The sequence below is a fragment of the Salvelinus alpinus genome, chromosome 15 (assembly GCF_045679555.1).
Source record: "Salvelinus alpinus chromosome 15, SLU_Salpinus.1, whole genome shotgun sequence".
Classification (NCBI taxonomy): domain Eukaryota; kingdom Metazoa; phylum Chordata; class Actinopteri; order Salmoniformes; family Salmonidae; genus Salvelinus; species Salvelinus alpinus.
This window is the reverse complement of record NC_092100.1, coordinates 29005660-29032484: the sequence shown is the minus strand read 5'-3', so window position 1 is coordinate 29032484 and position 26825 is coordinate 29005660. Positions and strand designations below refer to the sequence as shown.

General features: G+C 43.8%; 1 protein-coding gene and 1 pseudogene across 2 annotated transcripts in view; one reads left to right on the top strand and one right to left on the bottom strand.

Annotated features, from left to right (window-relative positions):
* Positions 1-2899: 2899 nt before the first annotated feature.
* Positions 2900-6055, bottom strand: LOC139539309 (uncharacterized; annotated as a pseudogene).
* An 872-nt stretch (positions 6056-6927) lies between these two features.
* Positions 6928-26825, top strand: part of LOC139539871 (nuclear pore complex protein Nup93) — a 43653-nt gene continuing 23755 nt past the window's right edge. Inside the window, exons 1-3 of one of the 2 annotated variants that reach the window (XM_071343229.1) lie at positions 6928-7082; positions 16452-16638; positions 18892-19009. In XM_071343229.1, the coding sequence (XP_071199330.1) occupies positions 16460-16638; positions 18892-19009 (297 nt within the window). In that variant the 5' untranslated portion in view covers positions 6928-7082; positions 16452-16459. Of the gene's footprint in view, positions 7083-9557; positions 9698-16451; positions 16639-18891; positions 19010-26825 lie in introns of those variants that run through there. The other variant, XM_071343230.1, reaches the window with a different exon arrangement.

Sequence of the window (26825 nt, the reverse complement as noted above, 5' to 3'; positions counted from 1 at the left end):
CATATATACGTACAGTGCAGTGAAAAAGTATTTGCCCCCTTCCTGATTTCAATTTTTTTTGTACATTTGTCACACTTAAATGTTTCAGATCAAACAAATGTAAATATTACACAAAGATAACCCAAGTAAACACAAAATGCAGTTTAAGTGAATTTATTAAGGGAAAAATGCTATCTGAACCTTCATGGCCCTATGTGAAAAAGTAATTGCCCCCTAAACTTAACTCATTGTGCCACCCTCAGCAGCAACAACTGCAATCAAGCATTTGCGATTACTGGCAATGAGTCTTTCACATCGCTGTGGAGGAATTTTGGCCTACTCTTTGCAGAATTGTTTTAATTCAGCCACATTGGAGGGAATTTGAGCATGAACCGCCTTTAAGGTCACACCACAGCATCTCAATCAGATTCAAGTCCGGACTTTGACTAGGCCACTCAAACCTTCATTTTTTTTTTTTAAGCCATTCAGAGGTGGACTTGCTGGCGTGTTGTGGATCATTGTCCTGCTGCAGAACCCAAGTGCGCTTGAGGTCACGAACAGATGGCCGGACTTTCTCCTTCAGGATTTTTTGATAGAGAGCAGAATTCATGGTTCCATCAATCACAGCAAGTCGTCCAGGTCCTGATGCAACAAAGCAGCCCCAGACCATCACACTACCACCACCATATTTGACTGTTGGTATGTTCTTTTTCTGAAATGCTGTGTTAATTTTACGCCAGATGTAACGGGACGCAAACCTTCCAAAAAGTTCAACTTTTGTCTCGTCAGTCCACAGAATATTTTCCCAAAAGTCTTGGGGATCATCAAGATGTTTTTTGCCAAAAGTGAGACGAGCCTTTGTTCTTTTTGGTCAGCAGTGGTTTTTGCCTTGGAACTCTGCCATGGATGCCATTTTTGCCCAGTCTCTTTCTTATGGTTGAGTCATGAACACTGACCATAAGTGAGGCCTGCCGTTCTTTAGATGTTGTTGTGGGTTCTTTTGTGACCTCTTGGATGAGTCGTCGCTGCGCTCTTGGGGTAATTTTGGTAGGCCGGCCACTCCTGGGAAGGTTCACCACTGTTCCAAATTTTCTCCATTTGTGGATAATGGCTCTCACCGTGGTTCGCTGGAGTCCCAAAGCTTTAGAAATGGCTTTGTAACCCTTTCCAGACTGATAGATGTCAATTATTTGCTTCTCATCTGTTCCTGAATTTCTTTGGATTGCGGCATGATGTCTTGCTTTTTGAGATCTTTTGGCCTACTTCACTTTGTCAGACAGGTTCTATTTAAGTGATTATTTGATTCAACAGGTCTGGCAGTAATAAGGCCTGGGTGTGGCTAGGGAAATTGAACTCAGCTTTCCAAAAACTGTGATTAACCACAGTAAATTCATGATTTAACAAGGGGGGAAATTACTTTGTCACATAGGGCCATGATGGTTCGGATAGCTGTTTCCCCTTAATAAATAAAATTATCACTTAACTGCATTTTGTGTTTACTTGGGTTATCTTTGTGTAATATTAAAATGTTTGATCTGAGACATTTAAGTGTGACGTGCACAAAAAAAAAAGAAATCAGGAAGGGGGCAAATACTTTTTCACAGCACTGTATATGTCAGAGCGGCATTGGACTAAGACTCAATGGCATAGTATAGAGTACAGTATATACATATGAGATGGGTGATGCAATATTTACAAACAAGTAAAGTGACTAAGATACCATAGAATAGTATAGAGTACAGTTTACACATGAGATGAGTATTGCAAGATAGGAGACATTATTAAAGTGCCTAGTGTTTAATTAACTTAAAGTGGCTAGTGATTCCTAATCTATGTCTATAGGCAGCAGCCTCTGATGTGCTGGAGATGGCTGTTTAATATACTACAGTGGTGTAGTATAGAATACACTATATACATATGTAACAGCATAGCTTCCCTCCCTCTCCTCGCCCCTACCTGGGCTCGACCCAGGGACCCTCTGCACACAACTGACACCCACGAAGCATCATTACCAATCGCTCCACAAAAGCCGCGGCCCTTGCAGAGCAAGGGGAACAACTACTTCAAGGTCTCAGAGCGAGTGATGTCACCGATGGAAACGCTATTAGCGCGCACACCGCTAACTAGCTAGCCATTTTACATAGGTTACACATATGAATTGGGTAATGCAATATGTAAACACAATGTAAAAGTGACTAAGATACTGTATAATAGTGTGGAGTGCAGTTTATACATATGAGATGAGTAATCCTAGATACGGAACATTAAAGTGGCTAGTGATCCATTTCTAAAAGTGATCAGTGATTCCTAATCTGTCTACAGGCCTCTGATGTACTAATGATGGCTGTTTAGCAGTCGGATGGCCTTGAGGAAGAAGCTGTTTTTTACTCTCTCGGTCCCAGCTTTGATGCACCTGTACTGACCTCGCCTTCTGGATGATAGCGGGGTGAACAGGCAATGGCTCGGGTGGTTGATGTCCTTGATGATCTTTTTGGCCTTCCTATGGCATCGGGTGCTGTAGGTGTCCTGGAGGGTGGGAAGTTTGCCCTCAGTGATGCGTTGGGCAGACCGCAGCACCCTCTGGAGAGCTTTGTGGTTATGGGCGGTGCAGTTGCCCTACCAGGCAGTGATACAGCCTGACAGGATGCTCTCAATTGTGCATCTGTAAAAGTTTGAGGGTTTTAGGTGTTAAGACAAATTTCTTTAGACTCCTGAGATTGAGCCTTCTTCACCACATGGTCTGTGTGGGTGGACCATTTCAGTTTGTCAGTGATGTGTACGCCGAGGAACTTGAAGCTTCCACCTTCTCCACTGCGGTCCCATCGATGTGGATAGGGTGGTGCTCCCTCTGCTGTTTCCTGAAGTCCATGATCATCTCTTTAGTTTTCTTGATGTTGAGTGAGAGGTTATTTTCCTGGCACTACACTCCCAGAGCCCTCACCTCCTCCCTGTAGGCTGTCTCATCGTTGTTGGTAATCAAGCCTACTACTGTTGTGTCGTCTGCAAACGTGATGATTGTGTTGTAAGCGTCCTTGGCCACACAGTCATGGGGAACAGGGAGTACAGGAGGAGCTGAGCACGCACCCTTGTGGGGCCCCAGTGTTGAGGATCAGCGAAGAGGTGTTTCCTACCTTCACCACCTGGGGGAGACCCGTCAGGAAGTCCAGGACCCAGTTGCACAGGGCGGGGTGCAGACCCAGGGTCTCGAGCTTGATGATGAGCTTGGAGGGTACTATGGTGTTGAATGCTGAGCTATAGTCAATGAACAGCATTCTTACATAACCCCCTCTTGTTCAGATGGGACAGGGCAGTGTGGTGGCGATTGCATTGTCTGTGGATCTATTGGGGCGGTAAGCAAATTGAAGTGGGTCTAGGGTGGCAGGTAAGGTGGAGGTAATATGATCCTTGACTAGTCTCTCAAAGCACTTCATGATGATAGAGTTGAGTGCTATGGGGCGATAGTCATTTAGTTCAATTACATTTGCTTTCTTAGGTATAGGGACAATGGTGGCCATCTTGAAGCATGTGGGGACAACAGACTGGGATAGGGAGAGATTGAATATATCTGTGAACACACCAGCCAGCCTGCGCATGCTCTGAGGACGCAGCTAGAGATACCATCAGGGCTGGCAGCCTTGCGAGGGTTAACACACTTAAATGTCTTACGTCGGTCACGGAGAAGTCCTTGATAGCAGGCCGCGTCGGTGGCACTGTATTATCCTCAAAGCGAGCGAAGAAGGTGTTCAGCCTGTCCGTGAGCAAGACGGTGTCCGCGACATGGCTGGTTTTCCTTTTATAATCCATGATTGTCTGTAGACCCTGCCACATACGTCTTGTGTCTGAGCCATTGAACTGGGACTCAACTTTGTCCCTATACCGATGTTTAGCCTGCTTGATTGCTTTGCGGAGGGAATAACTATACTGTTTGTATTCTTCCATATTTTATATTTATTTTCTAACCTTTATTTAACTAGGCAAGTCAGTTAAGAACAAATTCTTACTTACAATGACGGCCTAGGAACAGTGGGTTAACTGCCTTGTTCAGGGGCAGAACGACAGATCTTTACCTTGTCAGCTCGAGGATTCGATCTACCAACCTTTCGGTTACTGGCCCAACGCTCTAACCACTAGGCTACCTGCCGCCCCAGTCTTCTTGCCCTGGTTAAATGTGGTGGTTCGTGCTTTCAGTTTTGCGCGAATGCTCCCATCTATTCACGGTTTCTGGGTGGAGTAAGTTTTAAATGTCACAGTGGGTACAACATCTCCTATGCACTTCCTGATAAACTCATTCACAGTATCGGTATATGTGTCAATATTATTTTCTGAAGCTACTCTGAACATATCCCAGTCCACGTGATCAAAACATTCTTGAAGCATGGATTCCGATTGGTCAGACCAGTGTTGAAATAGTCCTCACCACGGGTGCTTCCTGTTTGAGTGTCTGCCTATAGGAGGGGAGGAGCAAGATGGAATCGTGGTCCGATTTGCTGAATGGAGGGCCGTATATGCATTCTGGAAGGTGGTATAGCAATGGTCGAGGGTTCTAGCAGCGCGAGTACAACAATCAATATGTTGATAGAATTTCGGGAGCCTTTTCCTCAAATTTGCTTTGTTAAAATCCCCAGCTACAATAAATGCAGCCTCATGATACAGTGGGGCAAAAAAGTATTTAGTCAGCCACCAATTGTGCAAGTTCTCCCACTTAAAAGAGGAGAGAGGCCTGTAATTTTCATCATAGGTACACTTCAACTATGACAGACAAAATGAGAAGAAAAAAAAATCCAGAAAATCACATTGTAGGATTTTTAATGAATTTATTTGCAAATTATGGTGGAAAATAAGTATTTGGTCAATAACAAAAGTTTATCTCAATACTTTGTTATATACCCTTTGTTGACAATGACAGAGGTCAAATGTTTTCTGTAAGTCTTCACAAGGTTTTCAAACACTGTTGCTGGTATTTTGGCCAATTCCTCCATGCAGATCTCCTCTAGAGCAGTGATGTTTTGGGGCTGTTGCTGGGCAACACGGACTTTCAACTCCCTCCAAAGATTTTCTATGGGGTTGAGATCTGGAGACTGGCTAGGCCACTCCAGGACCTTGAAATGCTTCTTACGAAGCCACTCCTTCGTTGCCCGGGCGGTGTGTTTGGGATCATTGTCATGCTGAAAGACCCAGCCACGTTTCATCTTCAATGCCATTGCTGATGGAAGGAGGTTTTCACTCAAAATCTCACGATACGTGGCCCCATTCATTCTGTCCTTAACACGGATCAGTCATCCTGGTCCCTTTGCAGAAAAACAGCCCCAAAGCATGATGTTTCCACCCCCATGCTTCACAGTAGGTATGGTGTTCTTTGGATGCAACTCAGCATTCTTTGTCCTCCAAACACGACGAGTTGAGTTTTTACCAAAAAGTTATATTTTGGTTTCATCTGACCATATGACATTCTCCCAATCTTCTTCTGGATCATCCAAATGCTCTCTAGCAAACTTCAGACGGGCCTGGACATGTACTGGCTTAAGCAGGGGGACACGTCTAGCACTGCAGGATTTGAGTCCCTGGCGGCGTAGTGTGTTACTGATGGTAGGCTTTGTTACATTTACATTTAAGTCATTTAGCAGACGCTCTTATCCAGAGCGACTTACAAATTGGTGCATTCACCTTACTTTGGTCCCAGCTCTCTGCAGGTCATTCACTAGGTCCCCCCGTGTGGTTCTGGGATTTTTGCTCACCGTTCTTGTGATCATTTTGACCCCACGGGGTGAGATCTTGCGTGGAGCCCCAGATCGAGGGAAATTATCAGTGGTCTTGTATGTCTTCCATTTCCTAATAATTTCACCCACAGTTGATTTCTTCAAACCAAGCTGCTTACCTATTGCAGATTCAGTCTTCCCAGCCTGGTGCAGGTCTACAATTTTGTTTCTGGTGTCCTTTGACAGCTCTTTGGTCTTGGCCATAGTGGAGTTTGGAGTGTGACTGTTTGAGGTTGTGGACAGGTGTCTTTTATACTGATAACAAGTTCAAACAGGTTCCATTAATACAGGTAACGAGTGGAGGACAGAGGAGCCTCTTAAAGAAGAAGTTACAGGTCTGTGAGAGCCAGAAATCTTGCTTGTTTGTAGGTGACCAAATACTTATTTTCCACCATAATTTGCAAATAAATTCATAAAAAATCCTACAATGTGATTTTGTGGATTTTTTTTTCTCATTTTGTCTGTCATGGTTGAAGTGTACCTATGATGAAAATTACAGGCCTCTCTCCTCTTTTAAGTGGGAGAACTTGCACAATTGGTGGCTGACTAAATACTTTTTTGCCCCACTGTATGTGGTTTGCATAAAGTACAGTGAAATTCTTTGAGGGCCGTTGTGGTATCCGCTGGGAAGGGACTTAAGTTTCTGTATGTTATTAGTTACACCATAAGTCGTTCATCATAAAACATATACCTCCACCCTTCTTCCCAGAGATATATTTGTTCCTGTTGGCGCGATGTACTGAGAACCCAACTGGCTTTACAGAGTCAGACAGTGTATCTCGAGAGAGCCATGTTTCCGTGAAGCAGAGTATGTTACAATCCCTGGTGTCTCTCTGAAAAGCAACTCTCACCTTGAGCTCATCAATTTTATTATCCAGAGATTGGACATTAGTGAGTAAAATACTCGGGAGCGGTGGGTGGTGTGCACGCTTCCTAAGTCAGAGTTGGTGTGCACGCTTCCTAAGTCAACACCCTGCAGAGTTGCAGGGTGTTGGCCTGAAGTAGGACTAAATAGATTAATAGTGGGATGGGTTTTTTTAAATATATTTTTTTGTGAGTTTACTGTTAGATCGTAGGGTATTTGTTTATTTGTCATGTAGTTCTTTCAAGCAAAGTATAAGGGATTTATACTCCAGTCTAGTAGGTGGCGGTATTACAACCGCTATTAAACCTCATCGAAGAAGAATAAAACGAGGCCTCATCCAATCAGGCTAGACCTCAGAAGTGCCGGGGTAAAATTTATGTGCGACTGGAAAACAAATGAGATAAGCGCAAAAGAGTGAAAACAACTGTCATAACTACTATTTGTGGAACAAGGGAAAGGCTAATTTGCTATCTAGGATTCATGTAAGTTACCCAGCTAATACGCGTTACAACTAGTTATGAACCTGCCGTTGCATGCCACTAGCTTAGCTATAGTTAGCTTGCTAAAGTGCTAGCTTGCTTTGTACCTGTAAACGAACTGATTCTTAAATGTGTAATTCGTATTAGTGTTGTTAGCTTTGGGACACAATATCGGGAGTCTAATACACAGACTCCCGATGTTGTTGTGGGCAGTCATATCAAAATCAGTTATTCTAGGCTTTCCACGCTAGTTAGCCTAGTTGCTCATCGTGCCAAGGGGGCATGCGCGCGCTGGTTTCGATTCAGCTGTCATTGCGTGGCTGCATACATCTTGATGCAGGTAGTTCGCAGAAAAGTCACAACTAGGTGAAAACCTATGTAGTAGCAACGTCAAGTTATTTACGCCGACATTGTGGACAACAGAGCAAAAGGCTCCAAACAGACAAATGATATTTCACATGATATGGCAGAATAATAAACACTGACCAGTCCACCTCGACAACACATTTAACATGTTATTTACAAAATGTACGTTTCGAAAGATACACACGACGCTCAACCGAACAATCAGGTTACATTTTGCTGTAATACACAATTAATTGGTATTTACAGCATGAAACTAATGACTGCAAAATCGTGTAAATGTTACTTACAAGCCAGAATGTTTAATAAAATTACATTTGAACTTACTCTACCGGTTGTCCGTGGTGTTGGTACTTCAGATGGTCGAAATTTGAGACAAAATGTCCACAGGAAAGTATTGTTTACCCGACTTTTTCAAGCACTGTACTGCAGTAGAAATTTCTGGCACGTGCAAAATCATCATCTTCTATGATATTGGCGATCCCCACAATTTAATGTGCATCCCGCAACCTACTATGCGGGATGGAAACACGAGTTCCCCAAAAACTGAACTACCAAAAAATAAATCCAACAACTTTTCTGTTAAAAATAAATAAAACAGATCTGAATCCTACACAGACTCCAGGGGAACCTGGGAGGGCGGGTTTTCCGCCGCCAGTATCTCTTGCAAGTCTTCCGATGTAAAATCCTTGAGTCCCCAAAACATTTCTGCTGCAGCCACAATAATGTGTCGTTTGTTCGACTTCTTTGAGACTTGTGCTATATAGTTTGACTGGAAATGAACGCAACAAAATACACTTAAAAAAAATATATATATATATTTGTATGATTCCACAACAAAACAACACAGCTAGAGTAAGTACTACGACAAAAGGTAAATCAACACCCCCCCAAAAAAATACATTAAAACAATGGCAAAATACAAATAACGAGTTAAATTGGAATAGTAATAATACTAATGACTAAATAAGACAAATTACAAGAGATACAAACAGTACATTACAGAGAGACAATAGCTACATTGATCTTCAAGCTCACATCCACCAACCTCAATGGAAGTGTTTCCATATAGTCCAGGAAGGGTTGCAAAGTGGTTGAATTTATTTCTTAAAGCATAGGTAATCTTCTCCATAGAAATACACCTACTCATTTCAGAGAGCCATCTTGTAATTGGGAGAGGGGAATCCGATTTTCATGTCAATGCAGCACATTTTCTTGCAAGGGTGATTTTCTGTAAATTTGATTTTGAATTTATTCCTCAAAATTACATTTGTGAAGTTACCCAGAATGCATATTTCAGGGTCAAGTGGGAAAGGGACCTCCATAATAAAGGCCAGGGTGTCACAAACATCATGCCAGAAGGCTTGTAATTTAGTACACTGCCAAGTAGAATGCAAAAAAAGTGCCTTCTGTTTTTCCACATCTAAAACACATTTCTGATATTTCAGGGTTATATCTATGTAACCTCTGAGGTGTCAGAGTTGGTAGAGGAAGTTGAAATGTATAAGTCTAGATTTGATGGTCGCTCACACACTATCTTGGCATAAGTCCGACCATAGACCCTCATCAATTGTAGTATTCAAATTGGATTCCCATCGCTCTCTCGACCTATGTACATCTAGTTTTGGGCATTGTTGCAATAGCAATGTGTACACTCTGGATATAAATATATATGTGTCATTGTTATCATGGAGTAGTTGTTCTATTCTTGATAGGTTTGGTAAAGTCATCTGAGAAAGTTTCTTAACTGTAAATAACAAAATAAATTTATTGGATAACTGGTATTTCTTTTAGTTGCTCAAATCACATAAGTACCCCATTTATATAACAATGTTCTAAATCCGTTATTCCCATCTCATGCTACTGTTGAAACATGTTGCTATCCAAGATCATTAGCAGGAGTCTGTTTTGCCACCGGGGTGTTTTGGGTGACAAGTCTTGTTTCAAACCAAATAACTTATGAATTTCATACCACGATCTTACTAAATTGATGGTACAGGGATTGTCAATTTGTGTTGATATAGTCTTGGGGTTCCACTTGTACATAATATTACCCCCAACTAGAGGTCAACCGATTAAGCGGCATGGCCGTTAAATTAGGGCCGATTCAAGTTTTCATAACAATCGGTAATCGGCCTTTTTGGACGGCGACTATGGCCGATTACATTGCAATCCACGAGGAGACTGTGTGGCAGGCTGTCCACCTGTTACGCGAGTGCAGCATCAAAATGACCTTGTGGCTGCAAGGAGCCAAGGTAAGTTGCTAGCTAGCATTAAACTTATCTTCTAAAAAAACAATCAATCTTCACAATCACTAGTGAACTACACATGGTTGATTATATTACTAGGTTAACTAGCTTGTTCTGCGTTGCATATAATCAATGTGGTGCCTGTTAATTTATCATCGAATCATAGCCTACTTTAACTTGATGATTTAACAAAAGCGCATTTGCGAAAAAAGCACAATCGTTGCAATAATGTACCAAACCATAAACATCAATTCCTTTCTTAAAATCAATACACAATTATGTATTTTTAAACATGCATATGTAGTTAAAAGAAATTCATGTTAGGCAATATTAACTGGTGCAAGCAGAGTCAGGGTATGTGCAGCAGTTTGGGCCACCTGGTTCGTTGCGAGCTGTTGAAAGGCCATTTATTCCTAACAAAGGCCGTAATTAATTTTCCAGAATTTTACATAACTATGACATTACATTGAAGGTTGTGCAATGTTACAGTAATATTTAGACTTAGGGTTGCCACCCGTTCGATAAAATATGGAACGGTTCCGTATTTCACTGAAAGAATAAACGTTTTGTTTTCGAAATGATAGTTTCCGGATTTGACCATATTAATGACCTAAGGCTCGTATTTCTGTGTGATTATTATATTATAATTAAGTATATGATTTGATAGAGCAGTCTGACTGAGCGGTGGTAGGCAGCAGCAGGCTCGTAAGTGTTCATTCAAACAGCAGCTCTTAGCAATGCTGGGATGCACAGCGCTGTTTATGACTTCAAGCCTATCAACTCCCGAAATTAGTCTGGCAATACTAAGGTGCTTATAAGAACATCCAATAGTCAAAGGTATATGAAATACAAATGGTATAGAGGAAATAGTCCTATAATTCCTATAATAACTACAACCTAAAACTTCTTACCTGGGAATATTGAAGACTCATGTTAAAAGGAACCACCAGCTTTCATATGTTCTCATGTTCTGAGCAAGGCACTTAAACTTGAGCTCTTTTACATGGCACACATTGCACTTTTACTTTCTTCTCCAACACTGTGTTTTTGCATTATTTAAACCAAATTGAACATGTTTCATTATTTATTTGAGACTAAATGTTTTTTATGTATTATATTAAGTTTAAAAAAGCTGATACCGATAAAATAAAAAATCGAATAAATTTTATTTGTATTTTTATCGGTATCAGCTTTTTTTGGTCCTCCAATAATCGGTATCGGCTTTGAAAAATCATAATCGGTCGACCTCTACTCCCAACCTCTACATTTAAGAGCAAACATTTCCATCTAAGTCGAAGAAGGGGCTGGTTCAGTTTCAAATAGTCATGAATTGAATCTAATTTGCGCTGCCCAGTAATACATCTTGAAATTTGGTAGGCGGAGACCTAGACTATAATCCCACGTTAATTTGTCCAGGCTCATCCTTGGGGTTTTGCTGTTCCATACAAATTGTCTTATGGTCTTGTTAAGGGAGTTAAAGAAACTATTGGGTAGGGATATGGGTAAAGACTGAAATAGGTACATCATTTTAGGCAGAACGTTAGTCTTAATACAGCTAATTCTCCCAAATAATGTGAGAGTCAGATCTATCCATCTATTCAAGTCATCCACCACCTTCTGAACCAAGACAGAGTAGTTAAGTTTGTACAAATTTCTTAATCAGCTTCTTGATATGCTACACCTGTCAGGTGGATGGATTATCTTGGCAAAGGAGATTGCGCAACAACTCTAAATGCAATCGTGCGTTAAACAGTTTTGTAAAATAGCCATTTTTATTTCTCAACTGGTAATTGAACTGCACATCCCATTCAACTTTCAAGTGCATAGGCAACAAGCTATCAGTGTGTCACCCACCACTATACATTGCGAGCTGGAGGCATTATGTATTTTGAAACCTGAATGTTTTCTTTCATATTATGAGCCATCTTACCTTGCTTCAAAGTAGCCTTTAGGCAAAATCCTACCATGGAAACTTGGAGGCAATTCTTCAAAGGTGGTACATGAGTTTCAAGTTTGGGGAGACATACAATTTATCCTACCATTCTGCGTGCCAGTTGATTTTCATATGCATATTTTTGTGGAACAGTTTCATATTGTTTTTGTTTCTCAATCATTTTCACATGGTTAATTATAAAAATCATTTTTCATATTATGAAAATCTAAAAGTTAAAGTCAACTAATATGAGATCACCAGCCTCTGCCATATGGAAACATTGATACACTGATCCATTGGCGGCTAAAGAAATAAGCTCAAGGAACTCATAGCGTATAGGCCAATGCAGCAGTAGGCCTATAACTTCCATTGTTCTGTCACACCGTGGATTGTTTATTATAGAGGTGGATTGTTGGAAAGTTTTTCAAATAGTTGTGAGAAACTTTAGTTTTAATATATTGTCATTCACAATAGATGTTAAAAATTAACACTTTCCTGCATTTCTGCACGGCAGGCCAAGGTACTTCTATGCTTGCTCAGGCGCGTGCACTCCCTCAACATTATCAGAACTCGCTCGACATCAGGACAGAGAAACAATGAATGTGCAAGAATTGGCGGGAGACAGCTGAGCGATTCTGGAGAGAGACTCACCTATTTTGCCACACCTCCCCTTGTCTCAACATTTTACTCAAGACACATCTTCACACATGTTAGAGGCTTTTCACTGACAGTCGCAACTCAATCAGCTAGGCCTATTGCCACGCGCCCTGCCCAAATTGCGGGCTTCCCAAATAAGCATAGGCCTACGAGCTTGTGATTTGAAACAATCCACATACATTTTTTATAGAAGTTAATGATCCTCGATTTCTCTGTGGCTAAGTCATGCTTTCTGGTGAAGTATTTTGAAATATTTTATTTATTTCCGTATAGACAGGAGTAACTTATATAATGTTGACATTCATTTCCATTTACTTCCCTATTGGACCCACCATTATGCCCTTTCTCTCCTGTTCTATTGGTGCTCATATCAACTTTCTTTCATTGTCCAGAACCCAAAGGCACAATCCTGGTTGTTGCATCTTTAGAATCCCCCTCTTTCGAACAGATTTTCATCTCTGTCACGTATGAAACCGCTATCAGGTGTGCAGGTTTAGAATGGTGTTTTCCTGCGAATTGCATTTTGGTAAATGTTTGAAAATGACCTGTTATTGGCTGCTTCATTACATGAGTTGCAGATTTATTACCATAGTCAAAATGTGATTCATGTCATTCTGAGCACCATGGATGGATGCCCTAATGGGTTATGCACACAATGCATATGCTTACATTTCTCAAGGGGCCAGTAAATTAAAATCTTCCTGGTCACGTTGTCCAGGGCCACATTTTCCCAATGGAAACCCTGGTACAGGCGCTCTAAAAAGTTGGATTAACAATAATTTCCTGTGGATATTTTGTCTCAAATTCAAAGCAGCTGAAGGACAAACCGCACAGACAAGCGGTAGAGTAAGTTCAAGTGTAATTTAATTCAAAATTCTGTGTTGTAAGGAACATTTACATGATTTTGCAGGCATTAGTTTCAGGCTGTTTTAGCTCTCAAACTCTAGGCGGCATTCTGCCGCCTTCCTACAGTTTTCAGCCATTAGCTTAGCCCACGACGACCTCATGTGAACTACAATCCCGACGCTGTGTTTTATCGTTTATAAAACGCCAATAATCATCGCTTGCGATACAGCTTTCGAAACATTTAAAAAAAAATATATATATATATTTTTTTTTTTTAATTAACCAGGTCAGCCAGTTGCGAGCAAGTTCTCATTTACAACTGCGACCTGGCCAAGATAAAAGCAAAGCAGTGCGACACAAACAACACAGTTACACATGGGATAAACAAACGTACAATCAATAACACAATAGAAAAATCTATATGCAGTGTTTGCAAATGTAGTAACATTAGGGAGGTAAGGCAATAAATAGGCCACAGTGGCGAAATAATTAGAATTTAGCATGAACACTGGAGTGATAGATGTGCAGAAGATGAATGTGCAAGTAGAGATACTGGGGTGCAAATAAAAACAATATGGGGATGAGGTAGTTGGGTGGACTATTTACAGATGGGCTGTGTACAGGTGCAATGATCGGTAAGCTGCTCTGACAGCTGATGCTTAAAGTTAGTGAGGGAGATATAGAACTCAAGCTTCAGTGATTTTTGCAATTCGTTCCAGGCAGTGGCAGCAAAGAACTGGAAGGAACGGCAGCCAAAGGGGGAATAGGCTTTGGGGGTGACCAGTGAAATATACCGCTGGAGCGCGTGCTACGGGTGGGTGCTGCTATGGTGACCAGTGAGCTGAGATAAGGCGGGGCTTTATCTAGCAAAGACTTATAGATGACCTGGAGCCAGTGGGTTTGGTGACGAATATGAAGCGAGGGCCAGCCAACGAGAGCATACAGGTCGCAGTGGTGGGTAGTATATGGGGCTTTGGTGACAAAACGGATGGCACTGTGATAGACTACATCCAATTTGCTGAGTAGAGTGTTGGAGGCTATTTTATAAATGACATCACCTAAGTCAAGGATCGATAGGATGGTCAGTTTTACGAGGGTATGTTTGGCAGCATGAGTGAAGGATGCTTTGTTGCGTATGGCCCTTTTATCAATGAGAGAAAGAATCCTTCAAATAAAAAAAATACACTTACTGTAGCAGTTTTGCACCAATCCATACCGCTATGGAGCATCCATCTGACGAAACTACACTTCCTGAGTTCCGCTTACACAGAGGTGTTCGGAGCATACAAGATGGCTAATTATCACCTCTTGTAACATGGAGATTTGTCCGTGTGGGAACACTAACCTATCAAGGGGTATATCAATTTAACTTTTATTTTTTATAATTTCTCGTTATATGACAGATAAGGTCCTTATGCTTCCAAAACTGTACCACAAGTGACGCGTGTTAATGTTCAGATTTGAGCGTAGGGGCTCTTAACAAAACTCCCCCGTACAGAACACGTCTTCGTCCACGATCTTTTGTGTAATGTAATGGAACTAAGAGTCATGATCAAGGGCTCAGGCTTTATATACCAATGAATTGTGTATCTAAATTTGCTGCAACCACCGTCCAATCAACAATAACAATACATGCACTGACATTACGTACTGTGCATTCGGAAAGTATTCTTTCCACATTTTGTTACGTTACAGCCTTATTCTCAAATTGATGGGGGAAAAAAATATTTAATCAATCTACACACACTACCTCATAACGACAAAGCAAAAACCGGTTTTAAAAAATGTTTGCAAATGTATAAAAAAAATGAAATATTCTATTTACATAACCTTTACTCAGTACTTTGTCGAAGCACCTTTGGCAGCAAGTACAGCCTCGAGTCTTCTTGGGTATGATGCTACAGGTTTAGCATACCTGTATTTGGGGAGTTTCTCCCATTCTTCTCTGCAGATCCTCTCAAGCTCTCAGGTTGGATGGGGAGCATTGCTGTGCAGCTATTTTCAGGTGTCTCCAGAGATTTTAGATTGGGTTCAAGTCCGGGCTCTGGCTGGGGCACTCAAGGACATTCGGAGACTTGTCCCGAAGCCACTCCTGTGTTGTCTTGGCTGTGTGCTTAGGGTCATTGTCCTGTTGGAAGGTGAACCTTCGCCCCAGTCTGAGGTCCTGAGCGCTCTGGAGCAGATTTTCATCTCTGTACTTTGCTCTATTCATCTTTCCCTCGATCCTGACTCCCAGTCCCTAGCGCTGAAAAACATCCCCACAGCATGATGCTGCCACCAATATGCTTCATCGTAGTGATTGTGTTAGGTTTCCTCCAGACATGATGCTTGGCATTCAGGCCAAAGAGTTCAATCATGGTTTCATCAGACCAGAGAATCTTGTTTCTCATGGTCTGTGAGTCCTTTAGGTACCTTTTGGCAAACTACAAGCAGGCTGTCATGTGCTTTTTACTGAGGAGTGGCTTCCGTCTAGCCACTTTACCATAAAGGCTTGATTGGTGAAGTACTGAAGAGATGGTTGTCCTTCTGAAAGGTTCTCCCACCTCCTCAGAGGAAATCTGGAGCTCTGTCAGAGTGACCATTGGGTTCTTGGTCACCTCCCTGACCAAGGCCCTTCTCCCCCAATTGCTCAGTTTGGCCGGGGGGGCAAGCTTTAGAAAGAGTCTTGGTGGTTCCAAACTTATTCCATTTAAGAATGATGGAAGCCACTGTTTTTGGGGACCTTCAATGCTGCAGGAAATGTTTTGTTACCCTTCCCCAGATCTGTGCCTCGACACAGTCCTGTCTCGGAGCTCTACGGACAATTCCTTTGACCTCATGGCTTGGTTTTTGCTCTGACATGCACTTTCAACTGTGGGACCTTATATAGACAGGTGTGTGCCTTTCCAAATCATGTCCAATCAATTGAATTTACCACAGGTGGACTCCAAGTTGTAGAAACATCTCAAGGATGAACACTGTAAAACCAATGCACCTGAGCTCAATTTTTAGTCTCATAGCAAAGGGGCTGAATAGTTATGTGAATAATGTATTTCTGTTTTTTATTTTGAAAACATATGCAAAAATGTCTAAAAACCTGGTTTCACTTTGTCATCATGGGGAATTGTGTGTAGATTTTTTAGGAACATTTTTTATTTAGTCCATTTTAGAATAAGGCTGTAACGTAACATAATGTGGAAAAAGTCTAGGAGTCTGAATACTTTCCGACTGCACTGTAACACACTATCATGTGACTCAATCTGATACAGCCATAAAGACTGCATGTAATTTAATCCAGAGTAGTCATTGGTTTTTAACCCAGCCATTCTGTCCCTTAACTTCTAGTGGTTGCCATGGAAGCGGAGGGCTTTGGAGAGCTCCTGCAGCAGGCGGAGCAGCTTGCAGCGGAGACTGAGGCTGTGTCTGAGCTTCCCCATGTTGAGAGGAACCTTCAGGAGATCCAGCAGGCTGGAGAGCGGCTACGTTCCCGTACCTTAACCCGAACGTCGCAAGACGCTGCTGATGTTAAAGCGTATGTTCTCTCTTCTGTATCAGTCAGTCACAGATATTTATTTTATTTTAGAGATGACCCACACATTGATATCACATGTGAAGTGTAGGCCAGTTCCCTTTTCTAGTAATATCTCATTATTTCCCCTGTAATGAATGAGGCTGATGGTAGTAAGATGTTGAAGTCATCTGCACAAAAGCTCATCATTATAATTGGTTATTTTTCAGATGACAATACATCTGACTGCGTTTGGACTACTTGCAATTACGTGATCTTGTCACTATTGCGTGTGAAATAGAGGACAGATATGTTTCATCAGTATTTGTACTCTTGGACACCCAGTTTATTGGAGTTGTTCTGTTATGGGAGATGTCTTTAAGAATGTATTTATGATGGCAGGTTAATGCTGCTCCCCACATTTCACTGGCATATGAAACGCAGTGTAGCTCTTATGTTCTGCATTGCAGTGAACTTACTTCATGCTCCTCATGCCCTCTAGAGCAGTGGTTTCCAAACTTTTTATAGTCCTGTACCCCTTTAAACATTCAACCTCCAGCTAGCACCAGAGTCAGCTCACTCTCAAATTTTGTTTTTTTGCCATCATTGTAAGCCTGTCACTCACACACACACTATACGATACATTTATTAAACATAAGAATGAGTTTGAGTATTTGTCACAACCTGGCTCGTGGTAAGTGACAAAGAGCTCTTCTAGGACCAGGGCACAAGTAATAATAATCAATAATTTAGCTATTTTATTTAGCCATCTTACATATAAAAACGTATTTGTTCATCAAAAATTGTTAATAACTCACCACAGGTTAATGAGATGGGTGTGCTTGAAAGGATGCACATAACTCTGCAATGATGGGTTGTATTGGAGAGACTCTCAGTCTTAAATCCTTTTCCACACACAGTCTGTGCCTGTATTTAGTTTTCATGCTAGTGAGGGCCGAGAATCCACTCTCACATAGGTACGTGGTTGCAAAGGGCATCAGTGACTTAACAGCGCAATTTGCCAAGGCAGGATACTCTGAGAGCAGCCCTATCCAGAAATCTGACAATGGCTTCTGATTAAATACAATTTTCACAGAACCGCTTGTTGCAATTTCGATGAGTGTCTCTAGTTCAGGTATCGGTAAGTGGACTGGAGGCAAGGCATGAAAGGGATAACGAATCCAGTTGTTTGTGTCATCCGTTTTGGGAAAGTACCTGCGTAATTGCTCACCCAACTCACTCATGTGCTTCCCTATATCACATTTGACATTGTCCGTAAGCTTGAGTTCATTTGCACACAAAAAAAATCATACAATGATGGAAAGACCTGTGTGTTGTCTTTGTTAATGCAGACAGAGAGGAGCTCCAACTTCTTAATCATAGCCTCAATTTTGTCCCGCACACTGAATATAGTTGTGGAGTCCCTGTAATCCTAGATTCAGATAATTCAGGCGAGGAAAATCATCACCCAGATATGCCAGTCGTGTGAGAAACTCGTCATCATGCAAGCGGTTAGACAAGTTAAAATTAAAGAACACTTTAAGCTCGTCTCTCAATTTAAAAAACCTGTCAATACTTTGCCCCTTGATAACCATCGCACTTCTGTATGTTGTAAAAGTGTTACATGGTCTCTGCCCATATCATTGCATAGTGCAGAAAATACATGAGAGTTCCAGGGCCTTGCTTTAACAAAGTTAACCATTTTCACTGTAGTGTCCAAAACGTCTTTCAAGCTGTCAGGCATTCCTTTGGCAGCAAGAGCCTCTTGGTGGATGCTGCAGTGTACCCATGTGGTGTTGGGAGCAACTGCTTGTACGCACGTTACCACTCCACTATGTCTCCCTGTCATGGCTTTTGCACCATCAGTACAGATACAAACATGAGTAGCAGCTATGTTTGGCTACACACGGACCGTTAGTGGAATTCCCTCGAGAGAGTAACGGTCAATGTGATTGGATGTTAATTATTTGACTAGGCTACCTGTATTTGACTTAGTGTTGTTATTTTTGTGAACATCTAGATGGTTTAATTTTATTTTTGGCAGTGAAACGAGGCTACTCAGGCAAAGAAAAAACCTCACCCACATCTATAGCCCCGTTGGAAAATATAAATGAACTGTTTGAAAATGTGAAGAAAAAAAACAACAAAAAATGAATTACTAAAAATAAAATGTGAAAAAAATCCCATTTTTATTTGGCGTACCCCAGTTTGGGAATACCTGCTCTAGAGGATACTATACTAAACAAACACAATCTACTCTTCCTCTGTTCCCTGTAGCTCTATCCTCCTGGGTTCCAGAGGCCTGGACATATTCCACATCTCCCAGCGTCTGGAGAGCCTGAGTGCTGCCACGACCTTTGAACCTCTGGAGCCAGTGAAAGACACTGACATCCAGGTATTCATTTCAGACTGTCTCTACGAGTGTGGGGCTGCTTTTACATCCACACCTGTTCTCTGGTATGTCACAAGCTTCTCTTCTGCGTTTTTCAGAGGCAAAGGCAGCCGGGCAAGTGATGGTAATGAATGTTTTTGAGTTGGTAATGATGCTTTAGTCAAACGGGCGGTTTCATATCTGGTTCTGTTAATGTCACAGCTGAGGTTAACTGTGTAATGATTTTTGTATGCTAATAGGAAACAAGCTAACGGATTCTGTTGGAGGATCATTGCAGTTTCTTATTGTTGGAAGTATTAGAAATGTTGTGTGTCTAGGAAAAGATGTCTGATGTGGATAGTGTCCAAATCTTTACTCATCATTCTGTATATCAAACCCACTGCCTGAAGTGCTGAGAGTTTGCAATTCAAACGCATGCACAAAGTTAACCCAACGTCCTTTGATTGGATTTGAACTGTCTTTAGTAGATGTCAATGTGATTTACATTTGGGGGTATTGAACTGTCTTTGGTACAGTTGAAGTCGAAAGTTTACATACACCTTAGCCAAATACATTTAAACTCAGTTTTTCACAATTCCTGACATTTAATCCTAGTAACAATTCCCTGTCTTAGGTCAGTTAGTATCACCACTTTATTTGAAGAATGTGAAATGTCAGAATAATAGTAGAGAGAATGATTTATTTCAGCTTTTATTTCTTTCATCACATTCCCAGTGGGTCAGAAGTTTACATACGCTCAATTAGTATTTGGTAGCATTGCCTTTAAACTGTAACTTGGGTCACACGTTTCGGGTAGCCTTCCACAAGCTTCCCACAATAAATTGGGTGAATTTTGGCCCATTCCTCCTGACAGAGCTAGTGTAACTGAGTCAGGTTTATAGGCCTCCTTGCTCGCACACGCTTTTTCAGTTTTGCCCACATATTTTCTATATGATTGAGGTCAGGGCTTTGTGATGGCCACTCCAATACCTTGACTTTGTTGTCCTTTGTGACGTAGAAGTCCGTCACTGGCCGCGGGCAGCATTTGGTTCTTTAACGCACGCACACATTCATCACTCCTCCCTGCTCCGTTATAAGATAAGTTACCAATGTGGGTCGACACACAAATTAACTTCTGTCTTAGTACATACATTTCACACTTGTCAATGTTCATATTTAAGATATACAATATTTATTATACTTATCAATGTTGTGGATGAGCGCGTTGTTTGTTCTGTTCCTCTCTCTCTCCATCTCGGTAACTTCCGGGTATGCTGGAAAAGGACCCGAGCTAAGGGAATTGGGCTGACTTTATAGTGCCTGTCCCAAATGGCTCATTAATGTAAATGGGAATATTGAAACATACTGTCAGTAGTGATGTAATGTTGTAAATGTTATGTTGTGATATTGTTTAAAAAACGTGTTGCAATGTATATCCTTTAGTATGTGTAGTTAATGGAAAATGTAGGTTTGACTAGATAATTAAGTAATTAGTGTTAATTGTTCTGAGGGGAGGGGCTAGCCCTACAAAAGGAGCCTCAATTTCAGTTCATGAGAGAGGCATTTTGGATCGAGCTGTGGATGGGGCAGCATTGTTTTAAGCTGTCCCATAAGGTAGACGTTTGATGGCAGTACTGTTGTTCTTGTTCCAGAATCACTTTGTAAATAAACACCTTTGCACAGAAGAACTTTTGCGGCTCCGCCATCTTTTTATTTTGATAGAGGTTAGGTTTTCCAGTTTAGCCTTCTGGCATACTCTACGTGACATATGGTGGCAGGTCCAGGAATCTAGCCAGCAGCCTTTTGGTGATCTTTTGGGTCAGGAACCTAGCCAGCCTATGGGCCAAGAGCCTGTGAACCATGAACCTGTTGGAGAGCAGCCTGTGGGCCAGGATCTGGTTGGAAAGACTGTTGGACAGGAACCTAGCAAGTTTTTTGGCGGGCTTTTGGATCTAGAAACTAGCGAGCTTGTTATAAAGCCTGTGGGCCGGAAACCTAGCGTAGAGCCTGTGGGCCGGGAACCTAGCGTAGAGCCTGTGGGCCGGGAACCTAGCGAGCAGTTTGTGGGCCGGGATCCGGTTGGAGAGACTGTTGGACAGGAACCTATCGAGCCTGTTGGCGGGCCTTTGGGCTATGAAGCTGTTGGAGAGCAGCCTGTGGGCCAGGAACCTAGCGAGGTTTTGGGCCAAGTACCTAGCGACCCTGTTGGAGAGCAGCCTGTGGGACCAGGACTTCGTGGAGAGCCTGTCGGTCAAGCGCCTGGAGAGCCTGTGGGCCGGGAACCTAGCGAGCAGCCTGTGGGTTGGGAACCTAGTGAGCTGTGGATGGGGCAGCATTGTTTTAAGCTGTCCCATAAGGTAGACGTTTGATGGCAGTACTGTTGTTCTTGTTCCGGAATCACTTTGTAAATAAACTTTTGCGGCTCCGCCATCTTTTTATTTTGATAGAGGTTAGGTTTTCCAGTTTAGCCTTCTGGCATACTCTACGTGACATATGGTGGCAGCGGTGGGATGGCGCACCGCGAATCAGTGAATTCCAACAAGAGAGGTAAAGGAATGCGTAGAGGATTGCGTTCTCAGCAGCAGCATCAACTGTCAGAAAAGGTACCTGAAGTTGAACCGGGGTGGAATACCATGGAATCGTCTGGTGAAGAAGAGGTCAAGTATGAAAAACGAAGAGCCCGACCAAGGGGCCAAACACAACCAGAACCGGGTGAGCTACCGGTTGAACCAGCAGATACAGCCATAAAAGACCAGCTGACTGAAGGAGCAGTTGGGGGACCAGAACCACACCCAACCATGGTAGCCCTTTTCCAGCAACTTTTCACCTGCCTTGAGAGGAGGGACGAAGAACTCAAGCAGGAGTTCCGGGGCATACGCCAATCTATCCTCACAGCTCCTCACCAAGTGGAACTCGTCAGTGAGAGCCCAATATTGGGTCTGCCAACACCAGGACGACAAAGGCTCGACGCAGCAGGGACTTCAACTCCACAGCAGGCTCCCCAAGCAGTAATGAGGCCAGCACCAGGAGACCAGTCCAGCAGTGTTAACGTCCATCTTCCAGCATTCCTGAGGAAGGAGCCAAAGATGCCCTCATACCAGCAGGGGGAGGACATTGAAAACTACCTGCTGAGGTTTGAGCGCATGGCTAAGACGTGGCAGTGGCCGGAGGTAGAGTGGGCCTGCAGGCTTGTCCCATTGCTCACGGGCAAGGCCTTAGAGGCTTACACAGCAATGGATGAGGGGCTGTCCAACGTCTACAAGGGCTTGAAGGAAGCGATGCTGGTGAAGTTCGACATATCACTGGAGACCTACCGTCAACGCTTCAGAGCTGCATCGACGCCATCGGGTGAGTCGCCGACAGAGACGTACCACCGCCTCAAGGGTCTCTACCGACGATGGGTTCGACCGGAGGAGAAGACACAAGACGAAATCGGTGAGGTCATCATCCTCGAGCAACTTCTACAAGTTCTACCACACGACATGCGAACCTGGGTCCGAGAGCACGAGCCCAAGGACGGGCTTATGGCGGCCAAGTTTGCACTGCAGTACCTTAATGCACGTAAAGGGGGCCCACCACGACCTGCAGCACCCGCTCCAAGGAGTCTCAGAGACACAAGGGACATCAGGGATGCCAGAGATGGTGGAGGTAACTCTGGGGGTTATGTGTCTGGGAGGAGGGAGGTAAGGGATCATGCAGTTCGCTCTGATGGGAGGGGTCTGACCTGTTTTTACTGCCGGCAGCAGGGGCACAAAGCTTCAATGTGTCCGCTACGTAAATCCAAGCTCTCAGGTTACTGTTATGTTCCAAGAGAGGGGGATGGTGTTCAGAATAGACAGACTCGGGAAGGGTCAGGCTTGGTACCTGTAAAAGTGAATGGTAAAAGTCTTACTGCAATGATTGACACCGGCAGTTCCCTGTCGTTGATCAGAAAAGGTAATGTACCTGTTAATGACATTGATTATGGTCATCAGACACTGATCCAATGTGTCCATGGTGACCAGTCACAGCAGCCCACAGCTGAGCTCACAGTTGAGATTCAGGGTCAGAAATACCTCCTCAAAGTTGGGGTAATGGAGAAGCTACCTTTTGAGATGATTTTGGGGAGGGATGTGCCTGTACTCTCTGATCTGTTGGGAAGTGTGGGGGGTCAGCTATATGAGCAGTCAGTTTGCCAGTCTGATGTTCAGGTGTCATGTTCAGTTGTCACTCGTGCCCAGGCCAAAGCTGGTTTACAACCTCTGCCTGACTTGTGTGATAGTCTGTGCTAGGGGGGAACCAAAGGGCCCAGAAAGTCACGCCGCCAGCGGCGTCTTGAGAAGTATGTGGGAAGCCCTGTACCTGTTGCTGATGTGTCTGGGTTAGAGGTGCAATGGGATGTTCCACAAAATGTTGCTACACTGCAGAAGTCTGACGCAACCTTGAAATGTTTGTTTGACAAGGCCTTAGCTGGGGACAGTCAATCTTCATGTGGGGGGATTTACACGGTAGACAACCACATACTCTACCTTGGGTCAGAGGCAGATAGCAGGAAGTTGGTGGGGCCATCTACCTGTAGACCACTTGTTCTCAACCTTGCACATGGGCAGGTCATCTAGGGCAACATAAGACCTATCTTAGGCTAGGCTCCCGTTTCTTTTGGCCCTCCATGTATACTGATGTACAAACATACTGCAAATCATGCCCCACGTGCCAGAAAACCAGTGCTGTTCGTAGGTCTGACCGGGCTCCTCTATGTTCACTGCCAGTTATCTCTACCCCATTCAAGAGAATTGCAATGGACATTGTTGGACCCTTGGAGAAGAGTAGCGCAGGTTACAAGTATATATTGGTGATCTGTGACTATGCCACCCGGTTCCCAGAAGCCTTCCCACTCCGTTCCATAACCACTCCAAAAATAATCAGTGCTCTTGTTCAGCTCTTCTCTCGTGTAGGAATCCCAGATGAAATCCTGACGGACCAAGGGACAAACTTCACCTCGCGACTGATGGTTCAACTCCACCAACAGCTGGGCATTAAAGGCTTGAGGACCACTCCCTACCATCCCCAAATGGATGGGCTCGTAGAGAGATTCAATCAAACGCTCAAGAACATGCTGAGGAAGTTTGTGGCTGACACTGGTAAAGACTGGGATAAGTGGTTACCCTTTCTGCTTTTTGCTTATAGGGAGGTGCCTCAGGCATCGACAGGTTTCTCGCCATTCGAACTCCTCTATGAATGGCCTGTGCAGGGACCACTGGACCTGCTGAAGAAGTGCTGGGAAGGTCCCCCAGTAGCTACCTCGGGACAGGGGATTGTCCAGTATGTCCTCCAGATGCGAGACAGGTTGGAGCGGTACCGAGAGGAAGTTAGGGCAAACCTTCAGCAAGCCCAGAAGGCCCAGAAGAGAGGTTATGACCAGCACGCTCCCCACAGAGAGTTTGAGCCAGGACAGAAAGTCCTGCTCCTCCTTCCCTCGTCTACCAGCAAGCTCCTTGCGCAATGGCAAGGACCGTACCTAATCGGGAGGAAGATGGGCCCGGTGACCTACGAGGTGCTGCACCCCGACAAGGGTAAGAAGAAGCAAACCTATCGTGAACCTTCTCAAGGCCTGGGAAGAGAAAGAGGAACTCTCCAAGGGAAAGTCCTTTCTGGTCCGCAGAGTAGAAGAAGAGGATGAGTCGGATGGGGTCACAGAGGCATGGAAAGAACGAGCAGAAGTCATACTGGCTCACCTGGAAGAAGACAAGCAAGATGAACTGAAGCAGCTGTTTGGCAAGTATCCAGCCCTCTTCAGTCAGAGACCAGGAAGAACCAAAGTCCTATAACACGTCATTCGTTTGAAGCCTGGCCAGAACCCTGTCCGCCAGCATCCTTACCGTGTGCCTGAGAGGCTGGTAGTAGCCCTCAAGGAGGAGGTCCACACCATGATAGAAATGGATGTTGTCGAGCCATCTTCAAGTGAATGGAGCAGCCCTATTGTCATTGTCCCAAAGAAGGATGGCTCTTTGCGCGTCTGCATGGACTCCCGTAAGGTGAATGCTATCTCCCAGTTTGATGCCTATCCCATGCCCCGCATTGACGACTTACTGGAGAGAATAGGTAGAGCTCATTACATCACCACATTGGATCTCTGCAAAGGGTACTGGCAGGTGCCCCTGGATGAACAATCCAAGGCCTACACTGCATTCCGGACGCCGATGGGCCTGTTCCAGTTCAAGGTCATGCCGTTTGGCATTCATGGGGCCCCTGCGACTTTCCAGAGGTTGATGGACAAGGTCCTCCAGGACTGTGACGATTACTGTGCTGCTTACTTGGACGACGTGGTGATCTACAGCCACTCCTGGGAGGAGCACATACAGCATCTTAGCAGAGTCCTGGGGAAGATCCATGATGCAGGCCTCACGCTTAACCTCCTGAAGTGTGAGTGGGCAAAACAGGAGACAAAGTACCTGGGTTACCAGCTGGGTAAGGGTGAAGTTCGGCCTCAGGTGGACAAAGTGGAGTCCATCAGGAACAGCCCTCAACCCAGAACCAAGACACAGGTGAAGTCCTTCCTAGGTCTGGCAGGGTGGTACCGGAGATTCATTCCGCAGTTTTCGACCATCGCTGTCCCTCTGACCAACCTCACTTCAAAGGTGGCCAGCAACCCTGTGAAGTGGACTGAGGAGTGTGAGGAAGCCTTCATGATACTGAAAAAACGACTGTGCTCATTCCCTGTTCTCCAGACCCCTGATTTTCGGAAGAGGTTTCTCGTGCAGGTGGACGCTTCGGCTGTGGGAATTGGAGCTGTACTGGCCCAAGGGGAGCCAGGAGAAGAGCTTCCTGTGCTGTACCTGAGTCGGAAGCTGTTGCCAAGGGAAACAAGGTATTCTACAATCGAGAAGGAGTGCCTGGCTATAAAGTGGGCCCTAGATAGCCTCCGTTACTACCTTCTTGGGAGGGAATTTGACCTGCACACGGACCACAGAGCACTGACCTGGATCCAGACCATGAAGGACCGGAATTCTCGTGTGACCAGGTGGTATCTGGAGCTCCAGCCCTTCAGGTTCTGTGTCCGTCACAAGGCAGGAAAAGAGAACATCACGGCGGACTACCTATCAAGGCTCCCGAACCTGGTCGCTTCAGGAGAGGAGGAAAGTAATGTGACGTAGAAGTCCGTCACTGGCCGCGGGCAGCATTTGGTTCTTTAACGCACGCACACATTCATCACTCCTCCCTGCTCCGTTATAAGATAAGTTAACAAAGGCATTTTGGATCGAGCTGTGGATGGGGTAGCATTGTTTTTAGCTGTCCCATAAGGTAGACGTTTGATGGCAGTACTGTTGTTTTTGTTCCGGAATCACTTTGTAAATAAACACCTTTGCACAGAAGAACTTTTGCGGCTCCGCCATCTTTTTATTTTGATAGAGGTTAGGTTTTACAGTTTAGCCTTCTGGCCTACTCTACGTGACATATTGCCACAACTTTGGAAGTATGCTTGGGGTCATTGTCCATTTGGAAGACCCATTTGTGACCAAGCTTTAACTTCCTGACTGATGTCTTGAGATATTGCTTCAAAATATCCACATCATTTTCTTTCCTCATGAGGCCATCTATTTTGTGAAGTGCACCAGTCCCTCCTGCAGCAAAGCACCCCCACAACATGATGCTGCCACCCACATGCTTCACGGTTGGGATGGTGTTCTTTGACTTGCAAGCCTTCCCATTTTTCCTCCAAATATAACGATGGTCATTATGGCCAAACAGTTCTATTTTTGTTTCATCAGACCAGAGGACATTTCTCCAAAAATTACGATCTTTGTCCCCACGTGCAGTTGCAGACCGTAGTCTGGCTTTTTTATGGTGGTTTTGGAGCAGT